This window comes from Alternaria conjuncta (assembly GCF_024043145.1).
Source record: "Alternaria conjuncta strain BMP 0040 chromosome Unknown scaffold_3, whole genome shotgun sequence".
Classification (NCBI taxonomy): domain Eukaryota; kingdom Fungi; phylum Ascomycota; class Dothideomycetes; order Pleosporales; family Pleosporaceae; genus Alternaria; species Alternaria conjuncta.
The window spans coordinates 1,036,503-1,056,675 of record NW_026250092.1 but is presented as its reverse complement, the minus strand read 5'-3'; the positions used below and the strand labels follow the sequence as shown (position 1 = coordinate 1,056,675).

At 51.9% G+C, this 20,173-nt stretch overlaps 7 protein-coding genes across 7 annotated transcripts; 4 read left to right on the top strand and 3 right to left on the bottom strand.

The window, feature by feature from the left end:
- Nucleotides 1-1,426: 1,426 nt before the first annotated feature.
- J4E85_002328 (uncharacterized protein) lies at nt 1,427-3,324 on the top strand (the record flags this gene model as incomplete). Its single annotated transcript, XM_051466607.1, has 3 exons — nt 1,427-1,576; nt 1,632-1,881; nt 2,117-3,324. 3 exons carry the CDS (start codon nt 1,427-1,429, stop codon nt 3,322-3,324), a joined length of 1,608 nt encoding a protein of 535 aa, XP_051329462.1.
- A 270-nt stretch (nt 3,325-3,594) lies between these two features.
- J4E85_002327 (uncharacterized protein) lies at nt 3,595-5,043 on the bottom strand (the record flags this gene model as incomplete). The annotated part of the gene is made up of 1 exon (XM_051466606.1): nt 3,595-5,043. One exon carries the CDS (start codon nt 5,041-5,043, stop codon nt 3,595-3,597), a length of 1,449 nt encoding a protein of 482 aa, XP_051329461.1.
- A 2,245-nt stretch (nt 5,044-7,288) lies between these two features.
- J4E85_002326 (uncharacterized protein) lies at nt 7,289-8,266 on the top strand (the record flags this gene model as incomplete). The annotated part of the gene is made up of 2 exons (XM_051466605.1): nt 7,289-8,125; nt 8,162-8,266. 2 exons carry the CDS (start codon nt 7,289-7,291, stop codon nt 8,264-8,266), a joined length of 942 nt encoding a protein of 313 aa, XP_051329460.1.
- Nucleotides 8,267-8,473: 207 nt separating this feature from the next.
- On the top strand, nt 8,474-11,375 carry J4E85_002325 (uncharacterized protein; the record flags this gene model as incomplete). The annotated part of the gene is made up of 8 exons (XM_051466604.1): nt 8,474-8,525; nt 8,587-8,983; nt 9,041-9,378; nt 9,465-9,722; nt 9,789-10,041; nt 10,097-10,332; nt 10,397-10,548; nt 10,632-11,375. 8 exons carry the CDS (start codon nt 8,474-8,476, stop codon nt 11,373-11,375), a joined length of 2,430 nt encoding a protein of 809 aa, XP_051329459.1.
- A 915-nt stretch (nt 11,376-12,290) lies between these two features.
- J4E85_002324 (uncharacterized protein) lies at nt 12,291-15,656 on the bottom strand (the record flags this gene model as incomplete). Its single annotated transcript, XM_051466603.1, has 6 exons — nt 12,291-12,704; nt 12,782-13,149; nt 13,221-13,284; nt 13,385-14,113; nt 14,206-14,456; nt 14,504-15,656. 6 exons carry the CDS (start codon nt 15,654-15,656, stop codon nt 12,291-12,293), a joined length of 2,979 nt encoding a protein of 992 aa, XP_051329458.1.
- Nucleotides 15,657-16,513: 857 nt separating this feature from the next.
- On the top strand, nt 16,514-16,940 carry J4E85_002323 (uncharacterized protein; the record flags this gene model as incomplete). The annotated part of the gene is made up of 3 exons (XM_051466602.1): nt 16,514-16,663; nt 16,719-16,821; nt 16,870-16,940. 3 exons carry the CDS (start codon nt 16,514-16,516, stop codon nt 16,938-16,940), a joined length of 324 nt encoding a protein of 107 aa, XP_051329457.1.
- A 258-nt stretch (nt 16,941-17,198) lies between these two features.
- On the bottom strand, nt 17,199-20,088 carry J4E85_002322 (uncharacterized protein; the record flags this gene model as incomplete). The annotated part of the gene is made up of 2 exons (XM_051466601.1): nt 17,199-17,801; nt 17,854-20,088. The coding sequence occupies 2 exons, from the start codon at nt 20,086-20,088 to the stop codon at nt 17,199-17,201; spliced, it is 2,838 nt and encodes a 945-aa protein (XP_051329456.1).
- Nucleotides 20,089-20,173: the final 85 nt, after the last annotated feature.

Genomic DNA, 20,173 nt, shown 5'->3' with positions numbered 1-20,173 from the left:
ACCGCAGCGGAGAGTAAATATTCGCGTACATAACTATACACTGGTAGTCTCACTCAACTTTCCCTCCTTGCATAGCTGGTACCAATGAAGCGTCTTTCTTGCCTTCGTGCAAGACCCGAACTGTGGCCAAATATCGATTTCCTTCTCAGCTTATCCTCATGGAATGGTCAAGAAACATGGCGTGGCCGGTGGAGTGTCGCGTCTTCCTGTCAGTGGCTGGCTAAAAAAAAGTGAAAGTCGACTACGCCCCACGCCGTCATCCATTGTCTCTCCTCGCCGCTAGGTCAGAGTAACGATAATCCTACGAATGACCCGGTCTGACAGCAAAGGGCCAAGACACAGGTAGCCGAGTCTTTGAGCATAGCTGTGCTGATGTGGCTCTCTCTTGTCGACCTCGGGAGAGGAAAAGTAGCCATGCAGCCACATGATGTTCTTCCCTATATGGCATTGTTGATCTGCCCATTCTGAAAGCTTACGCAGTGGATAGGTACTCGTTGGATGCGATCGACGGTAGCCAAGAAGAAGGACGTGTATATGTGCGTATTATGCGCCCGAGTTGCGCTGCGCCGTGTTGGTGCCTTGGCTTCGCCGTGGGGTCTGAGACAACCCGTCAGCACACAAGGCTGTGAGATACGACTAGTATAAGCCAGATGTTTGACCCGAGAGATTCGTACTGAAAATGTCAATGAGCGTTGATGAAGTGCGAATTTGTCGTCAGGCGGATGATAGGGAGTGCGTCATCGCCCCGCTTTTGTTAGTCGCGTCCCTGACGCGCCCCTACCCGTATGCGGACGCGACTGCGCTTGACCATCCTCAACTATCATCATCTCGAATCACTTAAGACGACTCAGACACTCGATAGCTTCTACTAGAGACGCAGCGCTGCATTTTTTTGCTGCATGCGAAGCGTTGTACAAGCTATTCCCCAGTTTTATCTTTCCGCCGAGCCTCCGGTGCGCTCTACCTGGTTACGAGACTACTTTGAATAGGTTCAGGCAATACCTCGAGGATAACGACTGCTTCATCTTTATGAATTGCTTACCATGGTTTACACTATTCTCGCGCGGGATGTGGCTCGTAGGCGAAGGCAATCGTCGTTGTCATTCGCCTCGAACTTCGGACATGCTATAAAACAAAGTTCACCCACTTGAGGTCTACGGAAGTCGTGGTGAAGTCGAGATGAACTCAGTAGGCTATCTCGCACCATCAATTCTTGTCCCTGGTTCTCGTGGTGAAGCTGGGAAATTGTCTCATATACTCTGCCCTTTTTTCACTGTGTTCGATCCTTGTCGCAGCTTTGTCGTGGTGAATTCGATGAACTGTCTCGCATACTACGATTTCACTTTCTTAAATCCTCGTCGCCCCTTTCAACATTCCCCCTCACCGACCGCGCAACGACTTTTGTCCGAGCCACAGGAACGCCAGAATGAGCGCTCCGATACTCCCCGTTTATCCGCAATGGGTTGCGCAGACCCTCACACCCTACCTGCGCTACGCCTTCAAGCACTTATTGCGTGACGATCTCGACATTGAGCCGTACGTCCAGCGAGCGCTCGAGACCTCTAGCTTCCAGCCCGTAAGTTCCCTCATTTGTTCACTTTGGCCGCCGTCGGGGTGCTGATCCGTTTCAGAAATCCTCTATCGACGGCGACGATCTCTTTTTTGAGCGCGTATTCTTCGCGATCGAACGTAGACACCAAGGTCTCCCCGCCGAGCTTAATGGACTCACGGATAACCTGCAGCCTCTGGCGAGGTTTCTCATCCGGCGGGCGCAGCTAAAGGGACCCTACGAGCTGCTGCATCGCAATGCGCAGCCTAGTGAAGCATGGAAGAAGTACGAGAGTGTACGGCTCATGCAGATTGCGCCCGAAAACGCGAGAGGTATGTACGCGCTTTCACCAGATTTGCTACCACACCGTCATAAGCACAACGCTCTTCACCCCATTTAAGCCCTACATCCAACCCACACTGTTCACAGTTCCGCTCCTTCATCTCGGTAATGTCATATATACACCCTCAATTTCTCTACGCTGTCCACATTTCAACTGCTACATAGGCCGTAGACTCTTTTGCAGCGAACTCTTTGCTTAATTGTGGATACTTACGCCCACATCAGTGCCAAACTATTCCCCTTCATCTGTGGATAATCAACCAGGAACTTCAACTTTCGCGATGACGGCAAGACCACCCACGAACCACGATATCGACCCTCGTTTGCTATACGCAAACCCGGGCGACTTCACTGAACCTGGGCTCTCAGGAACCTTGACTATTCCTGAGTTGCAGCACTATCAACGTCGAAACCAAGAGATCGAGGCATTCTGGGCAAGGAGACAGGGTCAGCTTCCCAATCAGCAGCAAGGAATTGGACTACAACACCCGTCACCCGGCTCTCAAGGTTCTCTACAAGGTCGTCAACACGAAATGATGTCGCCAATTTGGCAGAGACAGGTCGATGACACTGTGAACGGCCCAGAATTGTCGTACGCACCGCGTCCGGCTCTTCAGCAGCATTATGTTCCGGACTACTTACAGCAGGTCGGACAGCAGCGGAGTATGGGTCCATCCCAGCTTCCAACCCCTGCACCAACTCCTACGGCGCAGATGTATACATCGGCTCAGTCCATCCAGCAGTACTCCCCACAACTGGGTTCTTACCAGCCTGCGGGTAATCCATCTTTAGCACAGACGCAATACTTCCAGCCACGCCAGGCGCTCGCGGCGCCAGAGCTCAAGATTAAGCAACACAGCTTCCCTATTGCGCCTCGATCGCAGCCCGCGCAGTCCGGAAATACTGCCAACCGTCGTCGCAATACTCAGCCTGGCCTCCCGACTCTTGCTAGACCTGCCGGCATCTCCAAGTCCGTTCCCCAACTCCTCGCAACTACTGTCACACCGGACTGGACCGACACAGCTCAGCTTGCAGCTAGCATGCCGGCTTTCAAAAGTCTCCCGAAAGCAGAGAAGGTAGCCAAAATTCTGGAGATCAACAGAGCTATAAAAGCCAAGAACCCTACTGCGCTCACGGCGATGGATCAGTTCCTCCTTGACCATGGTGTCGCTAAAGAAGACGTCACTGCGGTGGGAGTAGTAGGGCCCGATGGTAACATAGTGAAGCCACCAGGTCAACAAGCGATAACCGTTCCGGCGCCGGGCTATCCGACTCATCCGGGGGTACATATGACTCCACCGGATATGCCAGCCTTCGCGCATCATCCAGGCTATTCAAACATTACGAGTTCGTTCCCTCAACCGTCCTATAACCCACCAACAAAATCTGCACCGGCCAGCAAGCGAGGGAGGAAGAAGAAGGAGAAGAAGTGAGACAAGCTGGAACAGCACGTGAGCTGAACTGGCTGTTAGGATACTGATTTTTTCCCCTGAATCACTTTATTACTTGATTGGAGCTTAGGTAGTGCTTGGTTTGAAGGTAGTACGTTTCTGGGCTGTTATGTGCAAGTTCATACTGCAAGGTTGTTGGCCTAGGCAAGCTTCCACGCTTCCACGTAAAGTATAGCTTAACAAAGTTGATGAAGCAAATTACAAGATATATTAGTGACTGTGATATTGAACGTGACTATCTGTGAGCCGCATCTATCTAGCATAAGCCCTCAACTCAGGCTCAGCGTACATCTTTTGTGGGTACGTCAACAGCAGTACACCAGCCACAGGAATGAGCCCTTCAGTAGCCAATACATCGTCAAGGTCGAGACCCTGAGCGGCGTAGGTACTGCAAACGCTCTTGACATCAATGCGATCCACATTACCCGGTCCATCGTGCGTAAGCGCATCAACGATAAGCGCGTAAGTCAGAGGGTTGAACAGAACGCCGGCATGGCCATAGAGGGAGCCGCCTAGCTGTCCAAAGCACACCTTCTGTACCTCGTTGTTGGAGACACCAACATTGCGCGCGTCATTGATGAACGCGGATGCGATAGTGCCTTGTTGAGGCTCCACAACCTCATCAAAGAGGCCGGAGTAAAAGGTCGTAGTGGGTACGTATGCGCTGTCGCCTCCATCACGCCTGAGCGATGCAATGTAATCGGAGGTAGCCTCTTGCTGGATAACAGAGGGGTCGCAGGGAAGGAGCGCGATGTCGCTGTTCGGTGTCAAGCAGATCGCGTTCGCGATGACAGTGCCCTTGAAGTCTGGAGACACGGGAAGGAAGTCCTTGACAACCTTGCGGGTTGATGGCCAGTACTTCAACACCCACTGTGTGTCCAGACCACCCTGGGACCAAGATATGACGGCGATGTTTTCCTTGTTCGTGCGTGAGACGGCACTGATGTAGTTGATGGCGTAGGCAATGTATTCAGAGTTGGTCTGCGCGTCTGCAAGCATAGCGCCGGGGATGTTGAGCCATACAGGGTCAGCATAGCTCTTGCCATTCAACAACTTCCTGAGGTTGTTGGCGAAGTTTGTGCCTCCATAAGCACCAGTTCCGGGTACAAAGATCACTGGGCGTTTCGCGCCGTAGGTGAAGCTAGGTGGGATGAAGAGTGCTTTTCGGAGCGCAGACTCGGAGAGTGTGTAAGGTGCATCAGCAGCATCCTTCTTGGGGTAGATACCGACGGTGGCTGGGTTATTGTTGTTGATGCTGTTCTCGCCGAAGGGCAGACCACCGGTGAAGGCGGCCTTTAGCGTGTCGTCAAGGACAAGGCCACCGGCTATCTGGGTCGCAACAGCGGCGAAAAAGTCCGTTCGCGTGGTCGGGCTCGCCCAGATCTGGGAATGCCTTGCAACCGCCTCTTCGATGTTCGTTGGTCGCGAAGTAGGCTGAAGTTGCTGAAGGATGTCGAGCACCTTTGGGGCATCGCCGTCCTTGACTGCTTGGTCGCATTGGCCGAGAAGGCCACCAACGAGGGAGGTCAAACCAGATGTGAGTTTACTGAGCAGTTGACGTTCATCCAGACCCTGGACTGCGTCGACGGCCGGTGCAGGTGCTGCAATCGGTGCAGGTGCCGCAGCTGGAGATGGTGCGGGAGCTGCGAGCGACGCAGGGAGAACGCTCAGAAGAGCTAGCGATTGGATGGAGAGACGCATGTTGACAATTGCTGGACCTTGGTACAAGAAGCAAGCACGACCAAAAGATGAGGAGATGCAGGGCCCTGGTCGATCAAGATAAGCAAGCACACGACCCTTCTTTAACCATTCTTACACCACGAGTCGTGAAGCTCAAGATCGTCATCCTGCCCAAACGTTGCATCGCAGTCTACCACGAAATGTTTACATTGTCACCGCTCTAGCGTCGCCGACCAGGTGGAAACGTCGCGGAAGCGCATCTTGGTATATATCGATCTGCATAGGCCTTGTAGATCATGCACTACGTAAGTCATTAGCGTACGGGACGGGCTGTGATCATGATCTCTCCCCTGAGTAAATCAAGAGCTGCTTTACTAGATCCGGTTCGAAGACTATTGAATGCGGCAGTTGAGCGCCACTGACATCGTGAACCCACTTTCCGCTTGGGCTCGGATTGACGCATGGCTCTGGCGCATTCGGCATTCGATCCACGCGAAATAACCTTCTGCACGTGTTAGAGATGCATTGTAGTGATGGTGGTTGAGCAAGGAATGCATGAACATCGGCCGGTGAAGAGTGCGCGGAGAGAAGAGGAGTTGCGTCCACAGCCAAATAGACGGACTGGGTTGTGAAGATGCGATTGGCCGAGTCTTGCCAGCACACCTGGATAACCGCCTGGGCAGTCTCTTAACCTGACCTCGCTCGACCTCGGCTTAGCAGCCCGCCAAGATATCGGCGATGAGGCTTGCGCGCTGTGGAGACATACACATGCAATTCTTCTCAGAGACGAGGGATTCTGTCCGTCAGATGGGGGTTTTGACGTTGATAAAATGTCCGTGGGCCCACACTACGCACATCCAAGCGCGGCCCAAACACCCGGTCCGCCCTGCGGAAGTTATCCCCGTACTTCTTCTTTTCCAGCCCGCACAATCTCTCCTTCCGATTCTCAACCACGGGGAGTATATTTCAGGCGTATGCTAGCGTATCACACCAGAACAAACTTGTAGTTTTTTCCAAGACCCCTCGTTCGGGCTAATCTGTGGCTAGAGCACCACTACTACTGCGTTAACATCTGGAAAGTTACTGAACCGCATACAATCACCTCTACCCCGCCACAACTCCAAGCATTTGGTCTCGACTCTCTTGTCTTTTTCTCTCTCCCCCTCAATTCTGCGCGTTCCATGGCGCCTGATTTGACGAGCTTCTCGGAGTCGTTGAAGTTGTGGGCTGTCACTGAGTTCCCTCGGCTCGTCTGGGTGTGTATACTAACGATGTCGCAACAAGAGTTTATTTGGAGGTGTCTGTATGGTCAGGTGTATAGGATCATTCCATGCCTACAGCCTACAGTAGGAAGGGACCTCGGGACCTCGGAAGTCGAACGGTCTTGAGCTCCATCAAAGTCTTGGATCGAGAGATAGTAGCAGCTTCTGCCCTCCATTCAAAGACGCAGATCCAGCGCACAAGAATCATCAACCAAGACATCAGAGAGGATTGATGTTGGATCGTGCAACACAGCAATCTGCTCGTTCTGCGATGCGGAGAACATCCCGTGTTGGTGCTAAGAACGCGTGACGTCATTTTTAACCAGGTAGCGCGGTTCACAACCGTCCCGGGACGCACCCGTGGACGCGACATCTACTTCAGCGTCCCATTTTCTGAACGACACCGTGCTTGCTATATGGGTCCTTATCACGCGCATGCGATTGATGTCTCTTTGTTTTTTACATTGGAGAAGCCCGTCGCAAAGCTACCCAGGCATCTAAATGATGCCCACCGGCTTGGAGAAGGCATGGTACAGCTCGCGGAAGAGCTCGCATAGCTGCAACGGGGAAGTAATACTTTTAAGCAGCATGCGATGTATCGGCGACATGGTAATGTCTGCAACGGTCTGCGTCATGATGTAGCTGCCAATCATGTTCTGATTGTCGCAGTCTTGGTAGTCACGTCCACAGGAACCGTAGCTACCACGCTCATAGCGTCTATGGCCCAGGCACAGACTCATCGCGACCTTTCACGTTGTACGTCGCACATCGACCCTACAAACGCACGCCCTCCCTATTCCTAATGTACCTTGCTTTATCATCGCGCAGGGCCGACACGATCTATCTGGACCCTAATGAGTAGCTCGTTCTTTCAGTTACCGCTGCCTACAGCTCCTTCTGTCTTACACCAGGCCCAAAGGCAAGATGCTGCTCTGGACGTCCTCAACACATGCACCCTTCCGCAACTCTTGGATCTCGATGACAGGCCCACATTCATGCTCAACATGGACGAATATTCGACGGGATGTCGAAATCCGATACGACCCATTTTCTGCAATGCGGCACTTCGTGAGCAACACCAACTACTGGAGAAGGTAATTGGCACTTCACCAACCGATCGCGACTTGGTGGATGGTAGTGCAACGCATGACGAGTTTCGAATATGGGCGACAATCCTCAGCCGATTCAACGATTCCAGGGACATGTTTCCGATTACCATCGAGTTCGAGAACTTGTTGTGGTTTGGTGTTTCGATCCATCCCAATTGGCGACTGATTAGCGCACACAAGCTGTTCCAGAATGAAGATGTTCCCGAAGGGGATCCGCTGTGTGCATCAGCGCCGCGACTCGAGAAAGAAGGACACAGCGATCTCACTGCCGACGCAGCGAAGCGTTTAGCTTCCGCAGAGGCAATACCGACGCGGGAGATTATTGAAGATGTGCAACAACCCAAGTTCCCGTTTGTTTCCCTCGGCCAGGACCGTGACAAGAATAGCAAGTCGAGCATCTCAGCGATCACTCTGTCTACGCCTGACTCGTCTGTACCTGACTGGACAGTGCCGCACCCCAGAGGTATTCTCTCGGATCATCTACAGTTTATACGGGGCATCGACTGGGCAAATACACCATTAGGAGCTATGAACAGATGGTCGATCCAGTTCAGAGAGATCGTCTGTTTGGTCATGCGCAACCCTCACCCGTCTTCTGTCTTTTGGGGCGAGGACCTGACCATGCTTTACAATGAGGCCTATCGAGACGACGTGACGGGCGATAAACATCCGGCTTTGATGGGAACCGGTTTCTCAGGCCCTTTCGGTGAAATGTGGCATGCGGTTGGTCCTGTAATTCGCGAATGTGCTCGGACAGGCCATGCGCAGCTAAACCACAACCAGCCGCTACCCATCATGCGTTACGGTTACATGGAAGAGTCTTTCTTTACTTGGTCTTTTGTCAGTATTGATGCCCTCGATTTGGCCCCATGAATACATCTAACAGATGGACAGGTTCCGGTCTTTGGTGGAACAGAGCGGGTCTTGGGGTGTGAGTAACACTGCGAAACGTTGCCGTACCGCGTATCAGCGAGACTCAGTGGGCTTGAGCCAAAGATACTGGAACTGCTGACTGAGATGCGAACTGTAGTCTATCTCAATGCTTTTGATACCACGGTTGAGTCGATCAGCAGTAGAAGAATGTGGTTACTGCGATCCCTCGGGGAGCGTATGAACGCCACACGTACTGTCAGTAAGTGAATATGGACGATCCTTCATGTGAGACTGACGCTAACCGCGCACCCACATTTCAGAAGAATTCTGGATAAGAGTGCTGGAAGGCCTGAATCACAACGAATACGACGTACCCTTTGCGCTTCTATATACCGTTACCGAGGCAGACGACATTGAGAATGGTTCCTCGCATTCAGATGCAACGCCAACGTCTGTCAAGTCATGCGTGTTCGAAGGATCTATCGGCGTGCCGAGAGGGCATGCAGTGTCTCCCGACAATTTCAGCTTCAAGAACTACGATGGTATCTTGACACCTGCTTTTCGAGCAGCTACCCAGACCCTGGAGCCCAGGATGTTGAGCATCAAAGACCATACGCTTCCACAGCCACTGTTAGACATCATCGAATGGCGCGGCTACAAGGATCCTTGTAGAGAGGCCATAGTTCTACCTCTACGACCAACCAATGCAGACAACGTGTGTGCCTTGTTACTAATAGGCATCAATCCACGAAGGGCTTATGATCATGAGTACAGGTCTTTCATCGCCATGCTCAATAGACAGATCGCCACGTCGTTGGCGTCAGTACTACTTTTCGAAGGTGAAGTGCGGCAAAGCAAAGAAGTCGCTGAGATGGCTACCCTACAAAGAGAACAGATGTCTCGACAGCTCCAACTTCAGACCGGACGAATGCGCCGAATGACCGAACTATCGCCCATGGGCATGTACCTATTCAATCCGGATGGACTTTTATTGGAGGCGAACGAGAAATACTACGAGATGACAGGTGTCTCACCTACAGGAACCAAACTACCTTGGACTATTGAGATGATGGTGGGTGAGAGCAAGCAAGTGGCACAAGACATGTGGAACTGTACGCGATATTGCCATGCCAGTCGCATGTTTCAAGCGCTAACCACAAAGTTTAACATCCAGATATGATAACTCACCATAAGCCAGCAAGTCGTGAGCTACAATTCGCCAACTCGACATTCCAGCCCCGAGATATCGACGGTTCACTAATCGAATATTGGGTCCTCTCTGCTAGTCAGCCAGAGCTAAGCCCCGATGGTGAGCTGATCAGCATCATGGGCTCGCTCACGGACATTTCGCATTTGAAGTGGGCGCAGGGTCTGCAAGAACGAAGACTACGAGAGGCAGAAGAGGCGAAGCGTCAACAAAACGAATTCATCGACATCACGTCGCACGAGATGAGAAGTAGCGATATCCCTCCCTATGCAGATTGCATTCGAAATGTCTACTGACGCGTTTCTCAACATCTAGACCCGCTTTCCGCGATCTTGATATGCGCCGACGATATCAAAGATACTCTGACGCACTATAAATTCTCATGCACTGGCGATCGAAAGATGGCCCAGGACTGTATCGAGGCTGCTGAAAACATCGCTCTTTGTGTTCAGCATCAAAAGTCGATCGTCGACGATATTCTCACGGTCTCAAAGCTGGACTCGAATCTTCTCCGCATCACTCCAATTCCAGCGCAGCCTATCATCGTTGTACAGCGGTCTATGGCAATGTTAGTAGCCTGTAGTCGAATATATACGGAAGCTGGGCTGACATCATCCTAACAGGTTCCGTCCTGAAATACAAGCCAAGAACATCGACTTCAAGTTCGTTCCGCATCAGAGTATCCGAGACCTCGAAATTGACTGGGTCATTCTTGATCCAAGTCGACTCCTTCAAATCATCGTCAACCTTATTACCAATGCCATCAAGTTCACTATGGACGCACCAGTTCGCTCGATCACAGTTCATGTCTGTGCTCATGCGGAATCGCCAGACTTTGGCGTACCAGAAGGATTCCAATGTAAGTAGCTGCATTAGTTGAATATCCTGAAGGTGAAGCGCTAATTCTATGCGCCCGCCGTTAGTTGTTCCGCCAAGACAAATCGTGAGCGAATTCGGAAACGGCGAGGGTTGGGGCTCAGGCTCGTTTGTCTATCTTCGGTTCAATGTCCAGGACACTGGATGCGGTTTGTCGCCTCAGCAGATATCGCTGCTATTTGAGAAGTTTGCGCAAGCTGTGAGGAGCGACCAGCCCCGAACCACTGCAAAAACTAGGCTGACAGATTTCTCAATGTGAAGTCTCCACGGACACATATGCAGTACGGCGGTAGCGGTCTCGGACTCTTCATCTCGCGCCAACTTGCCGAGCTTCACGGCGGTCAGATCGGCGTCTCGTCACAAGCTGGCGTCGGCAGTACTTTCGGGTTCTACTTGAAATGCAAACGCATGATTGCAAAAAAGCCTACGATCTCAACAGATACAGTGAAGCACGCTCTAGACGCCGAACACGCGGCATCTTCGCGCAAAATCAGCGCCGCAGCTGCGAACCAGAACTCCACCGCGCCCGCTGCCACGCCTAAGGAAGTTGAGACCCCGGTACAAGCACAGATTCCCCGGCCCACAGACGACAAGAAAGACGAAGAGGAAGATGACCGACTTCACGTTCTTGTCGTCGAAGACAATCTAGTCAACCAAAAGGTACTGGTGAAACAGCTCACAAAAACTGGCTGTGTCACACATACCGCCGATAACGGCGTCTGGGCATTGAAGCATCTCGCGAAAACGAGATTTTGCGTTGCTAATGGCATGCCACTCACCATCATTCTCATGGACTGCGAGATGCCGGAGATGGACGGCCTCACCTGCTGCAGGAAGATACGAGAGATGGAGGAACGGAAAGAGATTACGAAGCATGTGCCAATCATTGCGGTCACCGCGAATATTCGAGGGGGACAGATGGATGACGCAAAGGAAGCGGGTATGGATGATGTTGTTGGAAAGCCGTTCAGGATTCCGGATCTCTTGGCCAAGATGAAGGCCTTGTTGAAGAAGCTTGAGGACTAAAATGATACATCTTTCCTAATACAAATCCTTGAAGCATAGGTAGTCCTGGACAGTCACCGTCAACCCTATATCTCATACTACAAGGTCTTTGATGTGGGACGAGGTCGTATGCAGTCAGTGGACCAATACCATCGCCAACAAACTTTTCGATGCTGGCTGTGGTGGCGCTGAGTATGGCGACACACTCAATACTCAGAACATCTTCACCAGTTATCGACAAACTTATAAAACGTCGAGGCCATATGAACCACCTATGTTGTTCCCGTCGTGCGACTTCGGTCGAGGTCATCCAAAGATGCTTTACGTTCGCAGATACCCCGAGAGACTCGATCAAGCGGCTTTCATAGCCTCAAATCGCTCTTCTTCTTAATTCATGTAAACTCAGACTACCAGACACATGTGTTGAAGACCTCTCGCAGACATTACAAAAAGACAGTCGGGTAAACTCCATGCATCTAGACTCCCCAGACGAAGAAACAGCGATCATACATTGCAAACCCATCCATTTTGGACACTCAGACCAAACACAGACATGCTTCTAACTTCTTGAACTTTTGGTCGACGAACTCACAAATTCGCCGCCATGAACGGAGAGAAGAAGAAGAGGTTTGAGGACGGGAGAGGAAGTTTATATGCAACCAAGGGTGGTGCTAAGGTAGCGCTAGTCAAACATGATGGTACCGACAAGATGGTATTGAAGAGGGGGGCAGGTGACGTAGCAACCTGACGTTGCAATGGACGTCACTAGCTGATAAGAAGCATACCTACCCAACGTTTGTCTAGTACCGAGGGAATGACATGATGACGAAAGGAAAGAAGGGAAATCCAATCAAACAGTGAAGGGCAGAAGGAAATAGGGCAGGACAGTATGAGACACCCATCACCGACTTACCGTTCCGTCTTATGAGCCAGCGCTCACATCCAAAACATGATCTTGTCGAGAGACTCGTGCCAAGGGTTTCCCGTTTGGTCAGTCTTGTACGCGTAGAACTCGTTCTTGGCGTGTTGCATGACGAAGTCCTTGGTGAAGGCGCGAAGGCTGTCCTCGTCTTGCCCTTCATCTGCAAGCTCTGCGTTAGACTTCGCATTATGCACCGTCGAGTTGAACTGCTGTCCTTGACGGTATAGCAGATCACGATTGTTCTGACGTGCAGTCGAGTGGTTGGTTCTTGCGGTATCGATACTGGCCTGCAGCCCCACATTGTTGGCGGTCCAGGATTCGGGGAGGTAGAGACGTGCTCGGTCGCACAAGCGGTCGGCATAGTAGGTTGGGGCTGCGTAAGAGATACCACCCGTGGCTCGGCAGTAAGTGTAGCAGAGACTATGAGTCTGTTAGGGTAATTAGCAAAGAGTAACGAAGCCAAGATTATAGGCTATTTCCAACAATGAAGCGAGCGCGAACTTACCAGCATCCGAAGATCGTCGATGGTGGTGCAATTAGGAATCTTTCCGTCCGCGAGCATAAAGTAATGAGTTGGTCTCGCTGTACCCTTGACACCGCTGTGAGACTGAAGATAGAAGTCTCGATAGTATGGCGAGGTGACGACTCGGTCCACATAGGTGCCAGGAAGGCAATTGTTGTTTCCCCATTCAGTGTCCGCATCCTTGTCTGTCATCGGGTAGAAGCGGGTATGGTGGCGTTTCACACCCACCAAAGCCGTAAGCCTCACATCCTTGACACCGCCCAGTAAGATGGTGTTGGTAGCGGCTTGTGCTTCTCTCCATGCTCGGCGGATAGCTCTCAGCTCGACGCTCACTACCTTCTGGTAGTGTCCTGTTTGAAGGTATGAAGTCAGTAAGCTGAACAAGGTATAGGTCACACACAAAACTTGTCAGTGGACATACCTTCGGACACTCCGTCGCGATAATAGATGATGTTCAGAGGGAAAAGACCCCCCTTGTCAACCCGCTAGGCCTTGATTCTCTCTTTGACCATTGACATAATGTTCTCTTCGTCAATTATCTTGGTTACTGTCAATAGAATTCGGGAGATGAACGGTGGAACTTACCTCTCGGTCGTCTCGGTCCTTGCTTTGGAGTCGGGCAGATCCCGGGAAACAGCCGCCGTGATTGTCGATAGAACCAACCATACAGGCAATAGAGGGTGTATCTTCGAGTGCTCCAGCTGGGGGATGTACTAGATCTGCACCCAGAACGAGCGTCTTTGTCTCCAAGAAAGATTTGACCTTCGCCACGTAAGAGTTCACACCACCGAACTTGATGTTTATCTTCTGAGCAACGTTGCTCATGTACTTGGAGTTCGAGAATAGCGCCGGCTTTGCTAAACAGAGAGAGCGTAGCCCATACTTGCGGTCTGCCAGGTTCTTGAACTCCGAGTAAGCGCTGCGGTCGAAATTCTGAAGCAACAAAACCGCCAGCTCAGCCTCGGATTCTTTAGCTTGCTTCATTCTTAGTTCCAAGGAAGAGCCTCTGAGTTCACTTGCAGCTTCGCTGGCATTCAAGCGGACTACCCCCTCGGCCTTCGTATTGCATCTTCGGAGCATTTGGTCTTGCAACTCCGTCTCGAAACCGGCCACGGGGACTGTCGAATCCAATGAATGAATGACAAAGTATTTCAACGTCTGTACTTTAGGGGTGTAGAAAGCTGTGAAGGGTTGCAGGTTCCAAGCGGACTGCGTAAAGGATGGAGGTTTGTCGTTCGCCTTCTTGTCTTTCTCAGGACGAAACGTATTCCATTGGTACTGGACTTCAGGGTAGGACAATGTTGTGGAAGGTACCTGTAGCATCGTCGGATACAAGGACAGTGGGACATTATTACGCTGCACACGAGTTAGCTCCAGAGCGGCCAATGTGGAGAGTCGCTACTCACAAACTGAACCTCCTCATTCTTAGCGTTGGCAAACCCAAGTTGAGAAAGGCCTTCATTTTCGATGAGCCACTGCGATTGACCTGGATCAAGTGCAGCCATCTCGACCATGTTGCGGGTAAATCGATCGGGAACAGGACGTGTGTACAGTTGGTAAGGAATGATGCGAAGCATTTCTTGAGCGTAATAGACCGGGTCACCAGCTGATCCCACGTTGACAGCCTTTCGACCTGGGACGGCAGACTGACCAAACACTGTAATGACGTTAGCCAACGCACTAAATATAGATGAGTCTTATTACCTGTCATCAGATGATCAACTACCTGAGTAGGAGGATCGAGTTGCCAACCACCTGGTTGGGTTATGTCCCTTATCGGTTGTCCTTGGGCATCTTTGGATACTTTCCGGAAGGACAGAGTGCCGATAGCGGGTCCAAGATCCTTGATCTTCTTGATACGAGCACCTGGCCTGTTCAGGCGATCCTCAGAATGAGGGAACTCTACATAAACCCGGAGAGTTTTGAGATTGACTTGTCGTTCCCAGTCGCTGCTGAAGGTGCCACGATCCGCAAGAAACTCGCTTACAAGGATTGGACGAAAGAATGCACTAGTCGCAACGTTGAAGTTCATGAGCAGGTTTCCCATACCCGGCCTGACAGCGTAATGGTAGCCTCGAATGATCTCAAGCGACGTGGAACTTCCAAGGTTTGCGCGAGCTTTTCTTACGTAGAATTTCTTTCCAGAAAGCCGGACTACGCTTGCGTCAAAGCTCTTCGCAATAAGGATGTTAAGACACCGCTCCGCAGAAGTATGGTCAGTCTTTTCTTGGTCCGGGTTACTCTCGCTCTGCTGGATGAGACCAGCAACATCGACCGTTCCAACGAAGCTGAAACGCGCTGGGATGGTAATAGCGCTATTGACTACAAGATCGCGGCGCCAAGTAGATGAAGTGCCTGCTTCGAGCGTGCTAGGGTCCATGTTACTGTGCAGGCTTTTCCAAGATACGATGGTTTTCTGGCCGTCTGTAGCGAAACTGTCCTGGTGGGCGTTGAGGAAAGGCCATGTATCGACTGCTTTACGAAACAAAGCCTGGATCTTTTTCCGAGTCGGACCGTCCGCGTCGAGATCGAGAATTTCGTACTCGTAGAGTTCCTTGTCGCGCGTCTTCAGCTGGAAATGGTTGGTCAAGATCGTTTTCTTCGAGCCGCTATCGAGAGATTGGAGTTTAGTCCGAATGGGAAATCTTCCGGCGTGTGGTGGTTTATTCTTGTTGACTGCGTAGGCCAGTGACGCTTGTTTCTTCGCGAAGTCGGCCTCATCCCATGCGCGACCAGGTCCCGTTCTGACTGGATTGTCTGGTACTTGTAAATCGGAAGGAGGGTAGTAGAAGTCGTGAGTTGTGTCGTTGGCCCATACCGTCAGGGCGTCGTGCTTCTCGGCAGCCTGTGTTGTCATTACCGTGGGTATCAGCGACTAGAATGAAGATAGTTGTTCTAAAACTGCCCAGTGGCTCTGGTGTGACTTTTGCATCAGAACTGCAGATCCTTAATATACCTCCAGCTTACCCATTCAGCTTGCTGGTCAGAGGCACACTCGCAAGAATATCTGTACACAAACGGTGATGATTACACGCGCAAGCGGTGTGATGCTCCAGAATCGTTGTTTCATTATGAGAAAGCGACTATACGCAAGGGAAGCTGATCGTGAAGTCAATCAATATATTGATTGTGCCTTGCGGTAGACAAGCGAACATGTTTTGGGTTACTACCAACGAGCAAATGGAGCTGTATGACGACGGACCAGTTTCGAGAAAAAGTCGAGAACATATCGGGGTGCTAGATGAAACCGAGTCCAGTTTGCGCATGACCAGATCGCAGTCTCGAGGTCGAAGAACACGCATTCGTTATGTGAAGTCGCGTCGCGATATGTGAGCGCCGAATGCCCGCAGAGAGGTGCGGGCTTGCCCTGGTGAAGGTAGTACATCGTATCTGTGGATAACATCCATGTTGATGTCTGTTAATTAGAGGATCCATGGTTCCGATTTGAGAAGCTCGGGTGTGGAGGTTTCGTCTCATTCCCGCTGGCCGAGATACGATCAGGAGCTCAAGCGCCATCACGTGCTAGCGCATTTTACGCGACGCGTCAAACCTGCCTTCATCTCCACCTTGCCGTCCAGACCACACTACACCACAATACGCAGCACCATCTCCGCCTACCACACACAATCATCCGGCAGAAGCACAACACATCTATACTACATTAAGCGCTCACAAAGCTTCTCCGCACAAAAATCCGAAAAAGCTAGCTTCACAATGGACCACCCACAAACCCCCCGCATCCTCGCCCCACACCTATCAAACTTCCAACACCGCATCGTGCGCATGCTAGGCAAAGTCGTGCAACTGCGCGGCGAGACGGCAGTCATCGATGCAGGAGGCAACGTTGATGTCATCCTGAACAGGGTAAGTATTCTCGCATGCAGTTTGAAATCATGAAAGCTAATATTGAACGAACTAGGATTCACACCTCGCCGTCGGCCACGCAGTAGAGATCATCGGCAAGGTAGACCAGAATCTGCATGTCAAGGTACAAGCTGCTACAGACTTTGGGACAAACATCGGTATGTGCCCTCCTTTACCAAGTAGGGTTTATGTTGACGCAAGAGCAGACTTCAATGCCGCAAATGCTGTTGTGGATGCTACACATCGGTACAAGGAGATCTTCTACGATGACAACTAATTGTAAGGAGTCAGTAGATCTGCCGTCGGGAGTCGCTAGCGAAACGATCACCGTACGTTTGCAAGCGGAAGAAGGTCTTGGCCAGATGTGTGTATATCTGCAAATCAATCGTATAAATTCAATACGCTATGTGTTCTACGCCCATTGTATGGTATCTTCCCGCCACGTAAATTGAGCGCCTCGTGAACGCCTACCCATTCCAGACAACGCTCGCATATTCATACAGTTACACTAAAAATTGCCATCTCGATTAGGTGCTTAGAGCTTACTTCGCACTCCCTCGAGTCTAAATTTAACATCTTTGAGCTGTTTCCCAGTTGGCTTCCATGCCTCAAACATGCCCAGCAACTTCTCCACTTCATCTCCAAGTTCTTTTTTGACGAAGTCTTCTTCGAGTAACCCCCTCATCGCCCACGGTAAGAAGTAAGGGTTTGGGTTTGTTGTGGTGGCAGATGGCTCGTAGTGATTCACCCGGAGCTTAAATACGTCCTCCTTCTTACTGTTATTTGCGAGTTTCTCACCAATAATGGGGATGTTGATACCCTGGAAACTGCCCGCGGTGTTCGGTCGCTCTTTAGTTGTTGTTGGTGTCGGTAGGGATGTTGTTTCGAGGGCGTGTTGGACGGCTAAGGAATAGATGGCAGGGTCTTCGTAGACGCGGGAGTGGCCTTCGCCGCCATAGAGTGAGCCTGCAAGGGCGGGGGAGAGTTCGCGAATGAGGCCGTGATCGGGGAGACCCAGATTGCGTAGCTTCAGCGCGAAGCCGACGAGGTGGGTTAGAAAGTCTGGCGCATGGATGCGGCCATCGACGAAGACCGCGCGATATATGTAGGGGTGCGAAAGCGTAGAGAAGGTTGATGACTGGTATGTGTTAGTAGGTGCAAAAAGTATGTTTCGAGAAGAGTCTGCTTACTTCAAGAGAGACCAGCTGGTCATCGATGCTACCAACGTATAGTATCCGCACACCAAAACGAAGGACTTCGTCTAGAGCAGCAAGATACATCTGGCTAACAAGACTCTTAGGGTTGGAGAACTCAAACAACTCGGCAGCCGTAGGGCCAAAGTACTTCGTCTTGTACTCGATGAATGGGCCCATGTTGACACCGGCCATGGCGCATACTCCGATTCTCGTTGCGTTGACACATCCAAATTGGATGAGCTTCGCGACAAGCATCATAGCTACCGGCACACCCTGCGAGTGGCAGGCGACCAAGATGAAGTCGGCTTGCTTCAGGTGATCGATCCAGTTCAGCAAGAGTTTCCACAAAGAGTTGACGCGCTCAGCAATGAAGCCCTCTCCTTCTAATGCTATCTGCTCAATCTCTGGACTGTATCCCCGCGCTTCGGTCCAGTCTTTGATCGCTGCTGCCGCTGCATTCGCGAATCGAATTGATGTACCCGTTGGTTGCCCTAGCACCTTCTGAATGATAGGCGCAGGGAAGAAGCCATGTACGCCAATCGCTACAGCCTTCTTGATCTTCGGCGGTGCCGGGTTGATATGTAGGTGAGGGGTCGCAGGCTCGCCTCCGAGGAAGTATCGCCGGATTTGCTTCCAGAAAGTTGGTTGCTGGACCATTTGGTAGGTGGTCCTGAACTCTGGCAGCAGGAGGTTCGCCGGTCCTTGCTTGGCCTTCGCTGCCTGCTTGAGCGCTTGCTTGGCAGCAGTTCCTGTCTCGGGTTTGGCGTCGGGCTTCGTCTCGGGTTTCGTAGGCTCGAGCACTGGTGAGGCCTTCGTCGGCGTAGCGGGCTTACTTGACGTGGGAGTATCTGCTGGCGTGTCTTTAGCGGGAGGCTTTGTCTTCGGTCTGCCTCGTAACGATGCAAACGATTTCTTGGTCACCGGTTCCTCTTTGGGTGGCTGCTGTGGTTCTTTGGGTGTCTCTGTGTCTGTTTTGGGCTGCTCTTGCTCGTTGAACTGCGCTGCTTCTGGATTCGATTGTGAGGGGGTATCGAACACTGCGACCTCGCCGACATGTTTCTGCGGTCCGGCCTCTCCTGGCTTCTTTTCGTCTTCTGGCTTGCCCCTATACCAAAAAGCCCATGCGGAGGTTTTTGAGGGTTCTGTAGTACTCTTTTGAGGGGTTTCGATAGGCGCATCCGGGGCAGTGGGTGCTGGTGTCTCTTGAGGGGCAGTGGGTTCGGGTTCAGCAGGTGCTTCGGGGAGAGTCTGCGGTTCGGTATCGCCTTTAGCTGAGTCGCTATTCTCAGTGGGAGGCTCGACTGGAGGTGGATTCGCCTGCGCATTCTGCGCACTACTCCACGTCCAAAACCAAGAGCCAGATGCAGCTCTCGCCAGGACTTTGGCAGTTGTAGATGCTATAGCCCTCGACTCTGTATCTGGACGAGGTGCCGCTTCTTTCGGCATATCCTTCCCATCTACATCTGCGACCTGATCGGTGTCGGGTTGGATAGTGCCAGCATCTAGGCCCTTCGTTTGCGCATCTGGCTCTTCTGAAGGTGTCGGTCCAGGAAGTGGCGTGGTGGAAGCCTCGTCAACGCTGGAGTGTGCCTCGCTTTTGACTTTGGCTGGATCTGCGTACCCGTCGGGGCGTGACCACCAAGATTTCCATCCCCATGCACTAGCAGCTGCGTCCACTTGTGATTTTGGCGGTTCGGGGGGTAATGGCGGTTCGGAAACTTGGGGCGCTGGTGTCTCTTCGACTTCTTGCGGCTGCAGCTTTGGCTTTGGGGCTTCATCGAGGAGACCGTCCGAGGATACGTTCACCTGGGTGATGGAGGCGGGTATGGCATCGCCCTTGCTCGACTTGCGCTTGGTGAGGAACTTCTTGGGCGACTCGTCTCTTGGCTTCTTCGCTTCCTCATCAGGTAGTTCGCCTGTCGCGCCGCCGCTGACTCCGATGCTTTCCTTCGCGGTCTGGACTATGGCAGGCGCTTTCGACCGCCAACTGCCCGTGCCCGAAAGCCACCTCTTGCCTCGCGGTGTCTGTGTCCCGGAGGCGGTCGGTGTTGTGGCGCCAACTGAAGACGTTGACGCTGCTACCGACTGGTCAGAGGGTGCATCTGGCAGGATGTCACTACTGCTGGGAGTAGTGTCGGCCGTACTTGCATCCTGTGGGACTGCTGGGGCCTTGGTGGATGCGTCGGAGGGAGCCTCGGGGTTTGGCTTGGACTTCTTGCGTGGGTTCATTCCGGCAGGGAGGGTGAAGGAGCTGAGAAGGCGATGCGACCGCTGGATCAAGCATCAGCACGGGCAAGACACGTGAAGTTGGCAG